This window comes from Rana temporaria, chromosome 13 (assembly GCF_905171775.1).
Source record: "Rana temporaria chromosome 13, aRanTem1.1, whole genome shotgun sequence".
NCBI classification, from domain to species: Eukaryota; Metazoa; Chordata; class Amphibia; order Anura; family Ranidae; genus Rana; species Rana temporaria.
Genome location: NC_053501.1, coordinates 4,184,553 through 4,203,380, shown reverse-complemented (window position 1 = coordinate 4,203,380; position 18,828 = coordinate 4,184,553). Strand labels below are relative to the sequence as shown.

Here is an 18,828-nt window from a genome sequence, read left to right as displayed (position 1 = left end):
TTTTGCTGAACAAACAAAAAAAATAGACTGAAACTTTTGAAAACAAATAAAAGATTTTCTTAGATCCGGTTATAAAATTTTGTAAAGTAATTTTCCTCCTTCACTGATGGGCACTGATTAGGCTGCACTGATATGTGGTACTGATGAGGCTCCACTGATGGGCACTCATGAGGCTGCACTGATGGGCACCCATGAGGCCGCACTGATGGGCACCCATGAGGCCGCACTGATGGGCACCCATGAGGCCGCACTGATGGGCACCCAAGAGGCTGCATTTATATGCAGTACTGATAGGCAGCAATGATAGGCTGCACTGATATGCGGCACTTATGGGCACTGATAGGCGGCACTTATGGGCACTGATAGGCGGCAATAATGGGCACTGATAGTCAATGCTGATGGGTACTGATAGGTAGCGCTAATGGGCACTGAAATGCAACGCTGATGGGCAAGGATGAGGCTGCACTGATATGCGGCACTGATAGGTGGCAATAATAGGCACTGATAGGTAGCACTAATGGGCACTGAAAGGCAACGCTGATGGGCAAGGATAAGGCTGCACTGATATGCGGCACTGATAGCCGGCAATAATGGGCACTGATAGGCAATGCTGATGGGTACTGATAGGTAGCACTAATGGGCACTGAAAGGCAACGCTGATGGGCAAGGATAAGGCTGCACTGATATGCGGCACTGATAGCCGGCAATAATGGGCACTGATAGTCAATGCTGATGGGTACTGATAGGTAGCGCTAATGGGCAATGAAAGGCAACGCTGATGGGCAAGGATGAGGCTGCACTGATATGCGGCACTGATAGGCGGCAATAATGGGCACTGATAGGTAGCGCTAATGGGCACTGAAAGGCAACGCTGATGGGCAAGGATGAGGCTGCACTGATATGCAGCACTGATGGGCACTGATAGGTGGCAATAATGGGCACTGATAGGCAATGCTGATGGGTACTGATAGGTAGGGCTAATAGGCACTGAAAGGCAACGCTGATGGGCAAGGATGAGGCTGCACTGATATGCGGCACTGATAGGCGGCAATAATGGGCACTGATAGGTAGCGCTAATGGGCACTGAAAGGCAACGCTGATGGGCAAGAATGAGGCTGCACTGATATGCGGCAATAATGGGCACTGATAGTCAATGCTGATGGGTACTGATAGGTAGCGCTAATGGGTACTGAAAGACAACACTGATGGGCAAGTATGAGGCTGCACTGATAGGCGTCAATAATGGGCACTGAAAGGTGGCACTGAAAGGCAGCACTGATGGGCACTGAGTGCCGGCACTCATGAGGCTGCACTTATATGCAGCACTGATGGGCAAGGATGAGGCTGCACTGACAGGCAACGCTGATGAGCAGCAGCACTGTTGGGGCTGCACTAATCATCAGAACACTGCCCTGATTATCAGTGTAGGTGCCCCCTGCGTGAATTGCCGCTTATTGTCTCTCCCTCTCTTGCCGATAACCGGCAAATCCTGCTCACACTGCGGTCACAGATCACTGCTGATGCGCGGCACAGGGGGGCGCACTAGAGCCGGGAGAGAGTATTCAAAGCGATGCAAACCCCACTGAGCTTTGGTGTGCTGTCGCAATGCAATTAGCATTGTTTGTAAATTGTACACACGTTCCCATTGCGTAATGCGCATCGCGACACGTTCACCTCAGCTGACATCGGATACGTCGCCCATTGATATGCATTTGATTCCTTTCCATTGACTCAAAACAACAAGGAGCGAATCCGGCCCTGAGCTATAAAACAAGTTCACGCAGGCGGCAAAGGGGCGCTGAAAGCGGGCAACTTTACCATCGAATGCAGGAACTGGCAGAAGAATCCAGCCCAAAAAATGCTAATTTTGGAGCGCAATTCTGTGCCTTACAGGTGTATTATGGCGTTTAAAAGTGTGTGGTGTGTGAACTGATTCTCTTGGCTAGAATATTCTTTAAGGCCCCACGCACACGAGACGCTGGTAAACGCGAGTTCAGAGGCATTTGGACAGCTTTTTCAACTGCCCCCGAACACATTCAATGTCATCCTATGTGTCCATGCACACAGTCACATTTTTCAGCGTTTTTCGGCAGTTACGTTTATCCTCGTTTTTTCCAGAAGCAAAAAAAATGGGTTCAGACGCAAAAGTTTCCACGTTTCAGCGGCAAAACGCCGGTACCAGGTGATTTCGTTTATAAGGGTTTTTAAGGGTGACCTATTTTTTTTTACATTAGAAATCTCAAAAATGATAGCAAATGATGAAAAACCATTAAAAAACATAAAAAAACGAATTGCTTGCATTGTGGACAACCCACAACTTGTGGCAGGTGACATGGCCAGGTGACGTGGCAGGCGACGTGGACAATCCACAACTTGTGGCCAGGTGACGTGGACAGGTGACGTGGCAGGTGATGTGGCCTAATTATAGCAAGGCCCCGCCTACATGCAAAAAAAAGTGTCAGGGATATTTTTTTTTGCAATGTTGGCAACTATGAAAATAGCGCCTGCAAAGCGCCCTGAAAGAGCCGCTGCTGTCTCTCCCCGAAGGTATTCACACTGAAGCGGTGGACTAGCGCAGGGTTTGACAAATTTGCTTGGAATCTAGGAGCCAGCTAAAAAAGTTAGGAGCCAGAAAACGCGCCCCGTCCCGACGAGCTTGCGCGCAGAAGCGAACGCATATGTGAGCAGCGCCCGCATATGTAAACGGTGTTCAAACCACACATGTGAGGTATCGCCGCGATTGGTAGAGTGAGAGCAGTAATTCTAGCCCTGGACCCCCTCTGTAACTCAAAACATGCAACCCGTAGAATTTTTTTAAACGTCGCCTATGAAGATTTTAAAGGGTAAAAGTTTGTCGGCATTCCACGAGCGGACGCAATTTTGAAGCGTGACATGTTGGGTATGAATTTACTCGGCGTAACATTATCTTTCATAATATAAAAAAAAATGGGGATAACTTTACTGTTGTCTTATTTTTTAATTAAAAAAAAAGTGTAATTTTTTCCCAAAAAAGTGCGCTTGTGACAGAAAGTATTTCAACGATCACCATTTTATTCTCTAGGGTTTTAGGATAAAAAATATATATAATGTTTGGGGGTTCTAATTGGAGGGAAGAAGATTGCAGTGAAAATAGTGAAAAATGACAGAATTGCTGTTTAACTTGTAATGCTTAACTTGTAATACCAACGGCCAGCACCAGATGGCGCCAGCTCACACATCTGGTGGTAACAACTTTTAATACCAACGGCTCACCAACAGATGGCGCCACCTTCCAAGCCAAGTCGCCAGGACACCATTTCTAGTTGCCATGGCGACCTGGCGCCCGGGATTTGTCGAGCCCTGGACTAGCAGGACGGTAAAAAAAGTCCTGCTAGCCGAGCGGTGAAGGAGCGGGGCGTGTATACCACTTCTCCACCGCTTCTGCCCATTGAAATGAATGGACACCGTGGCGGCTATACCGCCGTCAAAGTGCTGCTGCAGCGGCCCTTTGCGGGTGGTTTTAAAACTTTTTCGCCCGCTAGCGGGAGTTAAAAGTGCACCGGCTAGCGGACGAATAGCGCAGCGAAACTGACCCTGAAAGGGGCCTTAAAGTCCAAAGAGACTGTGCCATAAGCGTGTGCCGTGTGTTTGGGCCGCGGCATTGCAATGCCAAACCCATTCGGGAAAAAATAACTAAAAAAAAGACTCCTGAACGCCTGAAAATCAACTCTAAGCTACCTCTGAAAAGCAATCCACTGAGCACGTGAATGTGTCCCAAGTAATACATTTTCCAGGTTCAGTTTCTTACCAGACTTCTCAGGGAGTGCGCCGACTGAACGAAGACCGAGACTTTCTGCAAAGAGACAAACATCAGTTCACTATTTAAATAGTAAAGCAACACAAATTGTACTGTATTTTATATATATATATATATACACACATAGCTCCCAACTGTCCCGGATTTCCAGGGACTGTCCCCGATTTGGGCAATGTCCCTCTGTCCCTCATTCCTCCTCACTCATGGCGGCGACGGAGGACGTGTCTGAGGACCGCTGCGGGGGCTTCGATCTAAGGTAAGTAATTGATAATGAGCTAGTATGCTAGTCATACTAGCTCATTATCCCTTTGCCTTGCAGGTTTTGAAAAAAATAAAAAAAAATTGGGGGTATACAACCACTTTAAAGCTAGCAAGGGAGGGGCAGATATGTTCTGGGGGGGCTCTTTGGGAGGGGAGAAAGCTAGAGCTAGCAAGGGAGGGGCAGATATGTGCTGGAGGGGCTCTTTGGGAGGGGAGAAAGCTAGAGCTAGCAAGGGAGGGGCAGATATGTTCTGGGGGGGCTCTTTGGGAGGGGAGAAAGCTAAAGCTAGCAAGGGAGGGGCAGATATGTGCTGGGGGCACTTTGGGAGGGGAGAGGGCAGTGCAATATGGGGGTGGGGGGTCGGATATGTGGGAGGGGAGAGAGCCAGTGCAAGGGCTGGCTGGATATGTGCTGGGGGCGCTTAGGGGGCCCGATATGTGCTGGGGGGGGGGGTGCTTTGTGAGGGGAGAGGGCTAGTGCAAGGGGGGGGTAGATATGCGCTGAAGGGAGGGGGGTGCTTTGTGAGGGGAGAGGGCTAGTGCAAGGGGGGTGTTAGATATGTGCTGAGGCGGGGGGGTGCTTTGTGAGGGGGGGGTAGATATGTGCGGAGGGGGGGGGGGGTGCTTTGAGTGGGATAGTGCTGGAAGGGGTTGTCAAATCCAACCCACACTTTTAGCAAAAGACCCTTCACCTGCCAAATCGCTCTCGGTGCAGTCCGGTGTGAATAATGTGTCCGGGTCTAAGGAAGATGAAAACCCGAACACATCATTCAAAAACTGGACTGTCCGGGAGAAACCCAGACAGGTGGCAACCCTAATGTAGCCAGGGAAATTTGTGAATTAGAACTGAAAGCCTGCATGCTTGTTCAGCCTTCATAGAAAGCGGGGGCGTGGCCTATATTGTCTGCACATCTTACTAAATCACATTCAACTTATTTCTTGCATCCATTAACCCGATCGTTCCATCATCACTCCACCCCAGGAAAGAAAAAGGATCGTTTACCTTGTTACTTGCAAAGACGGCCGTATCCTGAGAGCAGGGGAGCCTCTGTTCAGCCCAGTTTGACGCGTTCTCAAAATTTGTGTTGGGGATCCAGCGCTTGTAGACGGCGTCCGCCCCCCCGCCTGCAAAAAGAGACATTGCTTAATAAACTTCTGTGACCCAGAATGATTCAGGAGGAGGATTATATACACCCAGGGCCGCCATCAGGGGGGTACAGGCAGTACACCTGTAAGGGGCCCGGAGGTCCCCAGATGGCAACCCCCCCTTTTTTATTTATTTTTTTATAAAAAATATATTTTTTATATATTTTCTCTTATTTTTGTATGTATATATATATATATATATATATATATATATATATATATATATATATATATATATATATATATATTTATTATTAATAAAGGTCCCAGATATATATTTTTTTTATTAAAGGGCTCAGAGGTCCCCAGGGCCCCATGTGGCAACCCCCCCTTTTTTTATTTACATTTTTTTTATATTAAAAGGCCCAGAGGTCCCCAGATGGCAACCCCCCCTTTTTTTATTTATTTTTTTATATTTTCTTTTATTTTTGTATATATTTATATATATATATATATATATATAATTATTAAAGGGCCCAGATATATATTTTTTTTATTAAAGGGCTCAGAGGTCCCCAGGGCCCCGGATGGCAACCCCCCCCCCCTTTTTTTTATAAACGTTTATATATATATATATATATATATATATATTATATATATATATATATATTTATTCTTTATTAAAGGGCCCAGAGGTTTCTTTTTATTAAAGGGTCCAGAGGTCCCCAGGGCCCCCCCCCCCTTTATATATATATATTCCTTCTTTTTTTTTTAGAAAGGCCAGCCAAGTAGAGGTCACAATACACTCACCAGACTTCTGATGCGCCAAGGGAGGGTTCGAGCTAATTAAATAGGGGTGAGCCAAGTAAGAGAGTAGATCCCAAATCAACCAGCGGCTCCTGAGGGGGTAGCGCTACATATGTATAATGGAGTGACTAGTGCAGGAGAGAGAGGGGGCGGCGCTCCTGCGCCCGCTATGGGCTCACCGCCGCTGTTCAAACCCCTTGGTGTCACCTTGTGTGCATTTTATCAGGCCAAAATCACCAGGGTATGTAAACTTTTGATCAGGGTCATTTCTGTTGCCATTATGATATAAAAAGAGTAAAACACGGTTGATTTATAATAAATGGCTCCAGCCAATCACTAACCATGAGTGAGAGAAAAGTTTTTGCGTTCTCATTCATATTCTCTGAAAAATGGGCGAGAAATCATAAATTCTGCCGGGGTATGAAAACTTATGAGCACAACTGGGTGACTGTGCAGGATACAACGTGACTCACACGACCGGCTCTTTTGATTCTTACTGTACTAACAATTATTTCATAGAGTCACTTCCCCGCACAGAACAATGCATGAATCACGCGCAGGCCCCGCAATCCTCAGCTTCCTTTACAGAACGATTCCAGAATGAAATTCCACCGTTACATACCAAAGCATTACACAGTCACACCGGTATTCTAGAATCCCTCGGATCGAGTTCCGAAAAAGATCAATGCCGTTTACAGAAAAGCAGTGGTGGCTGGGGCCCAAAAATGTTGGGGGGGCAAACGAATGAAAAAAAAAAATCATCAATTAGCAGCCTCACTGTGCCCATCAATTGTCTCCACTGTGCCATCAATTGTAGCCACTGTGCCATCAAACGCAGCCACTGTGCCATCAATTGTCGCCAGTGTGCTCATCAATTGTAGCCAGTGTGCCCACCAAACGCAGCCACTGTGCCATTAATTGTCGCCACTGTGCCATCAAACGCAGCCACTGTGCCATCAATAGTAGCCACTGTGCCATCAATAGTAGCCACTGTGCCATCAATCGTAGCCACTGTGCCCATCAAACGTAGCCACTGTGCCCATCAAACGTAGCCACTGTGCCCATCAAACGCAGCCACTGTGCCATCAATTGTCGCCAGTGTGCTCATCAATTGTAGCCAGTGTGCCCACCAAACGCAGCCACTGTGCCATTAATTGTCGCCACTGTGCCATCAAACGCAGCCACTGTGCCATCAATAGTAGCCACTGTGCCATCAATAGTAGCCACTGTGCCCATCAAACGTAGCCACTGTGCCCATCAAACGCAGCCACTGTGCCATCAATTGTCGCCACTGTGCTCATCAATTGTCGCCACTGTGCTCATCAATTGTAGCCAGTGTGCCATCAAACACAGCCACTGTGCCATTAATTGTCGCCACTGCGCCCGCATATGTAAACGGTATTCAAACCACACATATGAGGTATCGCCGCGATTGGTAGAGCGAGAGCAATAATTCTAGCCCTAGACCTCCTCTGTAACTCAAAACATGCAACCTGTAGATTTTTTTAAAAGTCGCCTATGAAGATTTTAAAGGGTAAAAGTTTGTCGGCATTCCACGAGCGGACGCAATTTTGAAGCGTGACATGTTGGGTATGAATTTACTCGGCGTAACATTATCTTTCATAAGATTAAAAAAAATGGGGATAACTTTACTGTTGTCTTATTTTTTTAATTAAAAAAAGTGTAATTTTTTCCCAAAAAAGTGCGCTTGTAAGACCGCTGCGCAAATAAGGCGTGACAGAAAGTATTGCAACGATCACTATTTTATTCTCTAGGGTGTTAGGATAAAAAATATATATAATGTTTGGGGGTTCTAATTAGAGAGGAGAAGATGGAAGTGAAAATAGTGAAAAATTACATTAGAATTGCTGTTTAACTTGTAATACCAACGGCCACCACCAGATGGCGCCAGCTCACACAAGGAAGAGCTGGGGACTTCACTTTTTTTTTGCCCACCTTCCAAGCCAAGTGGCCAGGATGCTATTTCTAGTCGCCATGGCGACCGGGATTTGTCGAGCCCTGCCATGAGCCATAGCAAGACTCTGACAGCCACAAGCATGACACCCAGAGGCATGATGGGATTTGTAGTTTTGCAACAGCTGGAGGTCCGCTAATTGCATATCCCTGCTCTACATTATGGCCATGGCGATCATTGGAAATACGTATTTATAGCCATCTAGTGGCCATAATGATACATTTTCCTGATTCACTCAATTCTTTTATGAAGAATAACATCCAACCTGGAAAGAAAAGAGCCTAACAACATTCAATTTCACCTCCATTTCCATAGAATGAATGCCAATGTTTATTTTTATTTATTTTTCTTCAAAATACACCCCTAAGAGCCGGTTCACACTGGGGCGACTCAGCCGCCTGACAAGTCGCGTCCCATTCTATTCAACAGAACCGTTCTAATAGGAGCGCCGCAAGTCGCTCCGACGTTAGAAAAAGGTTCTTGTACGACTTTGGAGGCGATTCGGGGCGATTTGCATTGACTTCTATACAGAAGTCGTCTTCAGGACGCCTTGCCGAGTCGCCCCCGAAGTCGTGCCGCCCCAGTGTGAACACTGATGAAGACGAAATCAGCTCTAACTGATGAAGACGAAAAAAAAATTAAAAAAAAAAGGATAATCGCTCCGGCACAGTACATAGAAAATTGTTTTCAGAGATCCAATGTTTTTTACGTAAATTGTCGAGTGGCGCAGGAAAGAACTCGTGTTCTGTCGGCTCGCAGCAGTCAAGCAAGCGTTTCTATATTTGTCCGCTGACAATACAATGTGCTGCGGTACGGCTTTCCCTTCCCGTAGCGTCGCAGCTATTTTCAGATGGAAATTGAATTCATTGAAAAAGGACGGGGGGGGGGGGGGGAGGGGGAGTTTTTTTTCTCTTTATGAATAGAAATTGAATGGCTGCATATTTTAGATGATTGGAACGATACGGCTCTTCGCTTCCGTTAACCACCAGCACCAATCTCGAAATGCTCCCATTATGCATTTCCCCTCTGAGCGCGGTCATAAAGGGCCCCAATGCGGGAAAAGCAGCCTAAAAAGGGGAAGTGTCCTTGTTGCCATAGTAACCGCTTCGTCGAGGAGGAAAGGAGGCGAATGGTCGCTGTGAGTGAGGAGTATATAATGCTTTGTGGGAGGAGCGGACGCACCTGATCTCTGACTTTGGCTCCAAGTCGGTACAGTGGGACCTCGGATTACGAGAATAATGGGTTCCGGGAGAATGCTTGTAATTCAAAGCACTCGCATATCAAAGCGAGTTTCCCCATTGAAGTCAATGGAAACGGAGATAATTCGTTCTGCATTGACTTCTATTGTATGCAGTACCCAATACTAGCAAGGTGTACCTAATACAAGGGGTCCAACCCAATACTAGCAAGATGGACTTAATAAAGGGGGTCCAAACCGGTACTAGCAAGGAGGACCTAATAAAGGGGGGCCCAACCCACTACTAGCAAGGGGGACCTAATAAAGGGGGTCCTAATAAAGGGGGTCCAACCCGCTACTAGCAAGGTGTACCTAATAAAGGCGGTCCAACCCGCTACTAGCAAGGGGGACCTAATAAAGGGGGTCCAACCCGCTACTAGCGAGGGGGACCTAATAAAGGGGGTCCAACCCGCTACTAGCAAGGTGTACCTAATAAAGGCGGTCCAACCTGCTACTAGCAAGGTGTACCTAATAAAGGGGGTCCAACCCACTACTAGCAAGGTGGACCTAATAAAGGGGGTTCAACCCGCTACTAGCAAGGGGGACCTAATAAAGGGGGTCCAACCCGCTACTAGCAAGGGGGACCTAATAAAGGGGTTCCAACCTGCTACCAGCAAGGGGGACCTAGCAAAGGGGGTTCAACCCGCTACTAGCAAGGTGTACCTAATAAAGGGGGTTCAACCCACTACTAGCAAGGTGGAACTAATAAAGGGGGTCCAACCTGCTACTAGCAAGGTGTACCTAATAAAGGGGGTTCAACCCGCTACTAGCAAGGTGGACCTAATAAAGGGGTTCCAACCCACTACTAGCAAGGTGTACCTAGCAAAGGGGGTTCAACCCGATACTAGCAAGGGGGACCTAATAAAGGGGGTCCAACCCGCTAATAGCAAGGGGGACCTAATAAAGGGGTTCCAACCTGCTACCAGCAAGGGGGACCTAATAAAGGGGGTTCAACCCGCTACTAGCAAGGGGGACCTAATAAAGGGGGTCCAACCCGCTACTAGCAAGGGGGACCTAATAAAGGGGTTCCAACCTGCTACCAGCAAGGGGGACCTAGCAAAGGGGGTTCAACCCGCTACTAGCAAGGTGTACCTAATAAAGGGGGTTCAACCCACTACTAGCAAGGTGGAACTAATAAAGGGGGTCCAACCTGCTACTAGCAAGGTGTACCTAATAAAGGGGGTTCAACCCGCTACTAGCAAGGTGGACCTAATAAAGGGGTTCCAACCCACTACTAGCAAGGTGTACCTAGCAAAGGGGGTTCAACCCGATACTAGCAAGGGGGACCTAATAAAGGGGGTCCAACCCGCTAATAGCAAGGGGGACCTAATAAAGGGGTTCCAACCTGCTACCAGCAAGGGGGACCTAGCAAAGGGGGTTCAACCCGCTACTAGCAAGGTGTACCTAATAAAGGGGGTTCAACCCACTACTAGCAAGGGGGACCTAGCAAAGGGGGTTCAACCCGCTACTAGCAAGGTGTACCTAATAAAGTGGCCCGTGAGTGTGTATCTATCTATCTTTATATCTATATACCAATATATATGCAGTATAAAAAAACTCTACTTACTAAGGAGAAGAACCAAAAGCAAGATTTGTATGGCGTTCATTCTTCAAATCGGTGTCTCGCACTTTGACCTTCACCGTGTCAGGTGACAAGACGACGAAGAACAGCCAAGAAATCTGCTGCTTCAGCACAAGTCGCGCTTTCCTTTGGTTTTTAAAGGTCCGATTCGCAGGGCACTGCAATGCTTTTTTTTTTTTTTTAAAAGGCACAGTCCAGCCTTTAAAAAAAAAAAAAAAAAACATAATAAATGGGCCAACAATGATAAAATAAAAAAAATGTGCATTTGTTACATTTTTGCGTTCAGGCCTGCAGAGCATTGCCCACGCGACCAGTGCGTCGCGGTTGCAATGCAGAGACTTTTGCGTTGCTTGGGCCTCGTGCACACAGGACGTTTTTGCAGCTGCTTTTAGAGCGGACAGGCGTTTTTTTATGTTATCCTAGGTGTCCATGAACACAGGGGCAGGAGGAAAAAAATAAAAAAAAACTGCCAGTGCGTCCAGGAGCAGCGGCGTTTCTGCAGAAAAAAAATACTTAATTTGTTTCAATATTCTGGAAAATTCCAATTTCAATATTCTGGAAAATTTCAATTTCCAGAATAAATTATTATTATTTTATAATTCATTATTATTATTAATTTATTAGTTATTTATTATAATAAATTATTATTCTGCCCTCACTCAAGCTCTTGTGAAAACTTTAGACAATTTTACAAGCGCCAGTTTTTTGGGGGTTTTTTTCTGCCAAAACGCTGCTGCTGGGAAGAAAGGCTTCTAGGATTAATTCATTAAACAATAAAGAATTTAAATAAAAAAAAAAAAAAAAAAACAGATGTTATACTTAAAGCGGAGGTCCGCCTAAAAAAAATAAGGCCCCTTTCACATTGAGGAGTTTTTCAGGCGGTAAAGCGCTAAAAATAGCGCTGCTATCCCGCCTGAAAAACTCCTGCCCAGCTACCTCAATGTGAAAGCCGAAGGGCTTTCACACTGAGGCGATGCGCTGGCGGGAGACAAAAAAATCTCCTGTCAGCAGCATCTTTGGAGCGGTGAGAGGAGCGGCATGTATACCGCTCCTTCACCGCTCCTTCCCATTGAAAACAATGGGAACCGCGGCAATACCGCCCGCAATGCGCCTCTATAGAGGCGCATTGCGGGCGATATTAACTCTTTATCGGCCGCTAGCGGGGGTTAATACCGCACCGCTAGCGGCTGATACCCGCGGCAATTCCGGCGGTATAGCGCCACTATTTTTAGCGGCGTTATACCGCCACCGCAGCTCCCGCCCCAGTCTGAAAGGGGCCTAAATGATTAAAAGCCAGCAACTACAAATACTGCTGCTGACTTTTAATAAATGGACCCTTCCATGTGCCATAGTGATCCTTCCTGCCTTCCATGTGCCATAGTGATCCTTCCTGCCGTGTGCCATAGTGATCCTTCCTGCCGTGTGCCATAGTGATCCTTCCTGACTTCCGTGTGCCATAGTGATCCCTTCTTCCGTGTGCCATAGCGATCCTTCCTTCCGTGTGCCATAGCGATCCTTCCGTGTGCCATAGCGATCCTTCCGTGTGCCATAGCGATCCTTCCTTCCGTGTGCCATAGTGATCCTTCCTTCCCTGTGCCATAGCGATCCTTCCGTGTGCCATAGCGATCCTTCCTTCTGTGTGTCATAGTGATCCTTCCTGACTTCCGTGTGCCATAGTGATCCCTTCTTCCGTGTGCCATAGCGATCCTTCCTTCCGTGTGCCATAGCGATCCTTCCGTGTGCCATAGCGATCCTTCCGTGTGCCATAGCGATCCTTCCTTCCGTGTGCCATAGTGATCCTTCCTTCCCTGTGCCATAGCGATCCTTCCGTGTGCCATAGCGATCCTTCCTTCTGTGTGTCATAGTGATCCTTCCTGCCTTCCGTGTGCCATAGTGATCCTTCCTTCTGTGTGTCATAGTGATCCTTCCTGCCTTCCATGTGCCATAGTGATCCTCCCTGCCTTCCATGTGCCATAGTGATCCTTCCTGCCTTCCATGTGCCATAGTGATCCTTCCTTCCGTGTGCCATAGTGATCCTTCCTTCCGTGTGCCATAGTGATCCTTCCTTCCATGTCCCAAAGTGATCCTTCCTGCCTTCCATGTGCCATAGTGATCCTTCCTTCCATGTGCCATAGTGATCCTTCCTTCCATGTGCCATAGTGATCCTTCCTTCCATGTGCCATAGTGATCCTTCCTTCCTTCCATGTGCCATAGTGATCCTATCTTCCTTCCATGTGCCATAGTGATCCTTCCTGCCTTCCATGTGCCATAGTGATCCTTCCTGCCTTCCATGTGCCATAGTGATCCTTCCTGCCTTCCATGTGCCATAGTGATCCTTCCTGCCTTCCATGTGCCATAGTGATCCTTCCTGCCTTCCATGTGCCATAGTGATCCTCCCTGCCTTCCATGTGCCCTCCCCATCTCACTATCACATTTGGCCCCACCCACTTTTTGCTGCTTCCTTCTCAAGTATAAAAGTTGGGAGGTATGCAGATGTCATCAGCATATGAAGGCCCGGTACAGGGCCGGAGGCCGAGGAAGTGTAAAGTACCTCCTTAGGTGGCCAGTGAGTGTATAATAAATGTATTTTCTTTGATTTAATATAAACATCAGACATTTCGGGGACACAGGGGCCCCGCTCCTCAAGGTGACCATCTCCTCCGTGTCCCCGGAACCCTGTGACATTATTGGGTTAAAAATGTGTCTGGCCATTGCAATTCGGGCGCGATGAGATACGCGTGGGTGGGTGGCCATATGATACATTGTTTCAATTAAACAAAGGGCATTAGATCTCCCGGTAGTTCTACTTTATTAGATGCACATTACGGGAAAGGTGTGGAAGGGCCTTAGAACCCCCACCCCCCGAGAAGACTGAAAATGTCAGCTGAGCTAATTATATATCTTTGGTTTGTCCCCAACTGATACTCTTCATTCCGTCTCATATCTTATTTCCTCTGCCGAGTCATTACAAAAAAGACGAGATAAGAGAAGAGCAGATAAGTGACTTTTAAGGGGTTTTCCACCTACGGACGAGGAAATCTGGTAGAGAAGCCTGACCTTCTGTGACTTTATAAATGGGATGACCCCCCATGTTTTGCTCCCTCCTGTCTTCATCTTCAACAGTGTTTCTCAGGCAGGGTTCCTCCAATGTAAGGGGATTCTTCTACACTGACCGCCAATACAAGGGGGTAAATTTCCACTAAGTGCCAATGTAGGGGGATTCTTCTACACTGACCGCCATTACAAGGGGGCAATTTTCCACTAAGTACCAATGTAAGGGGATTATTCTACACTGACCGCCAATACAAGGGGGTACATTTCCACTAAGTGCCAATGTAAGGGGTTTCTTCTACACTGACCGCCAATACAAGGGGGTACATTTCCACTAAGTGCCAATGTAAGGGGTTTCTTCTACACTGACCGCCAATACAAGGGGGTAAATTTCCACTAACCACCAATGTAAGGGGTTTCTTCTACACTGACCGCCAATACAAGGGGGCAATTTTCCACCAAGTGCCAATGTAGGGGGTTCTTCTATACTGACCGCCAATACAAGGCGAAATTTTCCACTAAGCACCAATGTAAGGGGTTACCTCTACACTGACTGCCATTACAAGGGGGCAATTTTCCACTAAGTGCCAATGTAAGGGGTTTCTTCTACACTGACCCCCAATACAAGGGGGCAATTTTCCACTAAGTGCCAATGTAAGGGGTTTCTTCTACACTGACCTCCATTACAAGGGGGCAATTTTCCACCAAGTGCCAATGTAAGGGGATTCTTCTATACTGACCGCCAATACAAGGCGAAATTTTCCACTAAGCACCAATGTAAGGGGTTACCTCTACACTGACTGCCATTACAAGGGGGCAATTTTCCACTAAGTGCCAATGTAAGGGGATTCTACACTGACCTCCATTACAAGGGGGCGATTTTCCACTAAGTGCCAATGTAAGGGGATTCTTCTACACTGACCGCCAATACAAGGGGGTAAATTTCCACCAAGTGCCAATGTAAGGGGATTCTTCTACACTGACCGCCAATACAAGGGGGTAAATTTCCACTAAGTGCCAATGTAAGGGGTTTCTTCTACACTGACCGCCATTACAAGGGGGCAATTTTCCACTAAGTGCCAATGTAAGGGGTTTCTTCTACACTGACCGCCATTACAAGGGGGAAATTTTCCACTAAGTGCCAATGTAAGGGGGTTCTTCTACACTGAACGCCATTACAAGGGGGCAATTTTCCACTAAGTGCCAATGTAAGGGGTTTCTTCTACACTGAACGCCATTACAAGGGGGCAATTTTCCACTAAGTGCCAATGTAAGGGGTTTCTTCTACACTGAACGCCATTACAAGGGGGCAATTTTCCACTAAGTGCCAATGTAAGGGGATTCTTCTACACTGACCGCCATTACAAGGGGGTACATTTCCACTAAGTGCCAATGAAAGAGGATTGTTCTACACTGACCGCCAACACAAGGGGGTACATTTCCACTAAGTGCCAATGTAAGGGGTTTCTTCTACAGTGACTGCCAATACAAGGGGGTAAATTTCCACTAACCACCAATGTAAGGGGTTTCTTCTACACTGACCGCCAATACAAGGGGGCAATTTTCCACTAAGTGCCAATGTAAGGGGATTCTACACTGACCTCCATTACAAGGGGGCAATTTTCCACTAAGTGCCAATGTAAGGGGATTCTTCTACACTGACCGCCAATACAAGGGGGTAAATTTCCACCAAGTGCCAATGTAAGGGGATTCTTCTACACTGACCGCCAATACAAGGGGGTAAATTTCCACTAAGTGCCAATGTAAGGGGTTTCTTCTACACTGACCGCCATTACAAGGGGGCAATTTTCCACTAAGTGCCAATGTAAGGGGTTTCTTCTACACTGACCGCCATTACAAGGGGGCAATTTTCCACTAAGTGCCAATGTAAGGGGTTTCTTCTACACTGAACGCCATTACAAGGGGGCAATTTTCCACTAAGTGCCAATGTAAGGGGTTTCTTCTACACTGAACGCCATTACAAGGGGGCAATTTTCCACTAAGTGCCAATGTAAGGGGATTCTTCTACACTGAACGCCATTACAAGGGGGTAATTTTCCACTAGGTGCCAATGTAAGGGGATTCTTCTACACTGACCGCCATTACAAGGGGGCAATTTTCCTCTAAGTGCCAATGTAAGGGGATTCTTCTACACTGACCGCCATTACAAGGGGGCAATTTTCCTCTAAGTGCCAATGTAAGGGGATTCTTCTACAGTGACTGCCATTACAAGGGGGTACATTTTCCACTAAGTGCCAATGTAAGGGGATTCTTCTACACTGACCGCCATTACAAGGGGGCAATTTTCCTCTAAGTGCCAATGTAAGGGGATTCTTCTACACTGACCGCCATTACAAGGGGGCAATTTTCCATCAAGTGACAATGTAAGGGGTTTCTTCTACACTGACCGCCATTACAAGAGGGCAATTTTCCTCTAAGTGCCAATGTAAGGGGATTCTTCTACAGTGACCGCCAATACAAGGGGGCAATTTTCCACTAAGTGCCAATGTAAGGGGTTTCTTCTACACTGACCACCAATACAAGGGGGTCAATTTCCACTAAGTGCCAATGTAAGGGGATTCTTCTACACTGACCACCAATACAAGGGGGGACATTTTCCACTAAGTGCCAATTTATCATTGAGGGGTAAATCCTTCGGTAGCTGAAGTGGTTAAGGATTCATTTTATAAAAAAATATAGATGAGATTGAATGCATGTATCACATTGGACGTCTGTGGGTAACCTGGGGGGGGGCACATGGATGAGAGCGATGGAGACCTCGGTCCTAAACGGATTTTTGGTGTTAAATTAGCATTCCAGAGATGTTCTTACAGTCGTGCCCCCCCCCAGACACCGCGCAATCACCACAGATATTCTGGTAATCAAGCACTTTCTAAATATGTCTTCTGATTTCACGGCACGGGCAGCTGTGATCATTTCTGTGCACTAGGGAGAGCGAGCGTTCCGCTCCCTCCGACGGATGGATGGACATAATGGCACAGGGTTGCCATGGTAGCACAGAAGTCCTCCAGTCCAATTAAAAATTACATTTAAATATTAATCACCCCTTTTAAGGGTTAGGTTGTGTGGACAGTAAAAAAAAAAAAAAGACAAATATGTGTTTTTACTAACATGGAGGCAGGGGCGTTGCTAGGTGGCAAGAAGACCAGGGCTTCAGTCCGAGGCCGGCACCAGGAGGGGGGGGGGTGGGAGACGTCGCCGGCGGTTTGGCCCGAGGACGGCACCAGGGGGGGGGGGGGGGCGGCGTAAGCGTGGTTTTGGATCCGGGATAGTCATGGCGCGGGTTTTATGGCTGGGCGGTGGGGGGTAAGCTGACTTGCTGGTTGCTGCCTGGCTTACCATTGCACATCAATTTTGAACACTAAACTCACCTACCTGACACACTGACCATTACACTGACTACCTGACATACATACACCACCTACCTGACATACATACATCTACCTGACATACACACATCTACCTGACATACACTGACCTCACCTACATCATACACTGACCTACCTACACCTACCTACCGAGTGGGGATCATCTCAGTGATGTGGCGCGGCGCAGCAGTATTGTAATTTCCGCCTTCTGGAGCTTCGGGGTGCCTATGATGGACGTCACACGTCCCGCGGTCCCGGCATTGGATCAGTGGGACGTCCATCATAGGCGTTGATCTCCAGAAGGCGGAACCAGCTTGCTATCGCACTCGGCAGGACTCGGCCACAATCGGCGCGGCGGCACTCAGCAGGACTCGGTCTCGGCGCGGCGGCACTCGGGATCAGAGCGGTCCCGGTGCTTGCTGCTCGGGGCTAACAACGGCTAGCTAAATGCCCGGGACTCGGGGCTTTACGGGGACCCATTCGGGGCTCCAGCCCCCTAAGCTTGGGCCTAACGATGCCCTTGAATTTAGGCCTTTTAGGTACATCCATATTGCTGCAGCTGTAATTTGGGATATTTATTATAGCAAAAAGTAAAAGTTATTGGGGGGTTATTTACGAAAAAAGGAAAATCCACTTTGCACTACAAGTGAAAACTACAAATGCAAAGTACACTTGGAAGTGCAGTCGCTGTAAATCTGAAGGGGAAGATCTGAAATGAGGGGGAAGCTCTGCTGATTTTATCATCCAATCATGTGCAAGCTAAAATGCTGTTTTTTTTTTTCCTTGCATGTCCCCCTCAGGTCTACAGCGACTGCGCTTCCAAGTGCACTTTCAGTGCAATTTCAAGTGCAGTTTGTACTTGTAGTGCAAAGTAGATTTGCGTTTCGTAAATAACCCTCATTGTGTTTTTTTTGTCTGTTTTATTGTCGCTGTTCTTTTGTTTATAGCGCAAAAAAATAAAAAATAAAACACAGAGGTGATCAAATACCACAAAAGAAAGCTCTATTTGTGGGAAATAAAGGATGTAAATTTTGTTTGGGAGCCACGTCGCACAATTGTCAGTTAACCACTTAAGCACCGCCTCCTGCAGATATACGTCGGCAGAATGGCACGGCTGGGCACAAGCACGTACAGGTACGTCCTCTTTAAGTTACAAGCCGTGGGTTTGCGGGCGCGCACCCGCGACCTGGTCAGAAGCTCCGCGGCCGCGGGACCCGATCGCCGCTGGAGTCCCGCGATCGGTCCCCGGAGCTGAAGAACGGGGAGAGGTGAGTGTAAACACAGGTCCACTTTAGGGGGGGGTTCTTGTTCCTATGACAGGTCCACTTTAGGGGGGGGGTTCTTGTTCCTATGACAGGTCCACTTTAGGGGGGGGGATCTTGTTCCTATGACAGGTCCACTTTAGGGGGGGGGGATCTTGTTCCTATGACAGGTCCACTTTAGGGGGGGGGATCTTGTTCCTATGACAGGTCCACTTTAGGGGGAGGGGTCTTGTTCCTATGACAGGTCCACTTTAGGGGGGGTGGGTCCTGTTCCTATGACAGGTCCACTTTAGGGGGGGGTTCTTGTTCCTATGACAGGTCCACTTTAGGGGGGGGGGGATCTTGTTCCTATGACAGGTCCACTTTAGGGGGGGTGGGTCCT

General features: G+C 47.4%; 1 protein-coding gene across 1 annotated transcript in view; it reads right to left on the bottom strand.

The window, feature by feature from the left end:
* AMN (amnion associated transmembrane protein) overlaps positions 1-10,830 on the bottom strand; it is a 45,072-nt gene extending 34,242 nt beyond the window's left edge. Inside the window, exons 1-3 of the mRNA XM_040332718.1 lie at positions 10,730-10,830; positions 5,061-5,182; positions 3,788-3,832 (exon numbers count right to left, since the gene is read on the bottom strand). Coding sequence (XP_040188652.1) covers positions 3,788-3,832; positions 5,061-5,182; positions 10,730-10,769 — 207 coding nt within the window. The 5' untranslated portion in view covers positions 10,770-10,830. The remainder of the gene's footprint in view (positions 1-3,787; positions 3,833-5,060; positions 5,183-10,729) is intronic.
* Between the last annotated feature and the right edge of the window lie 7,998 nt (positions 10,831-18,828).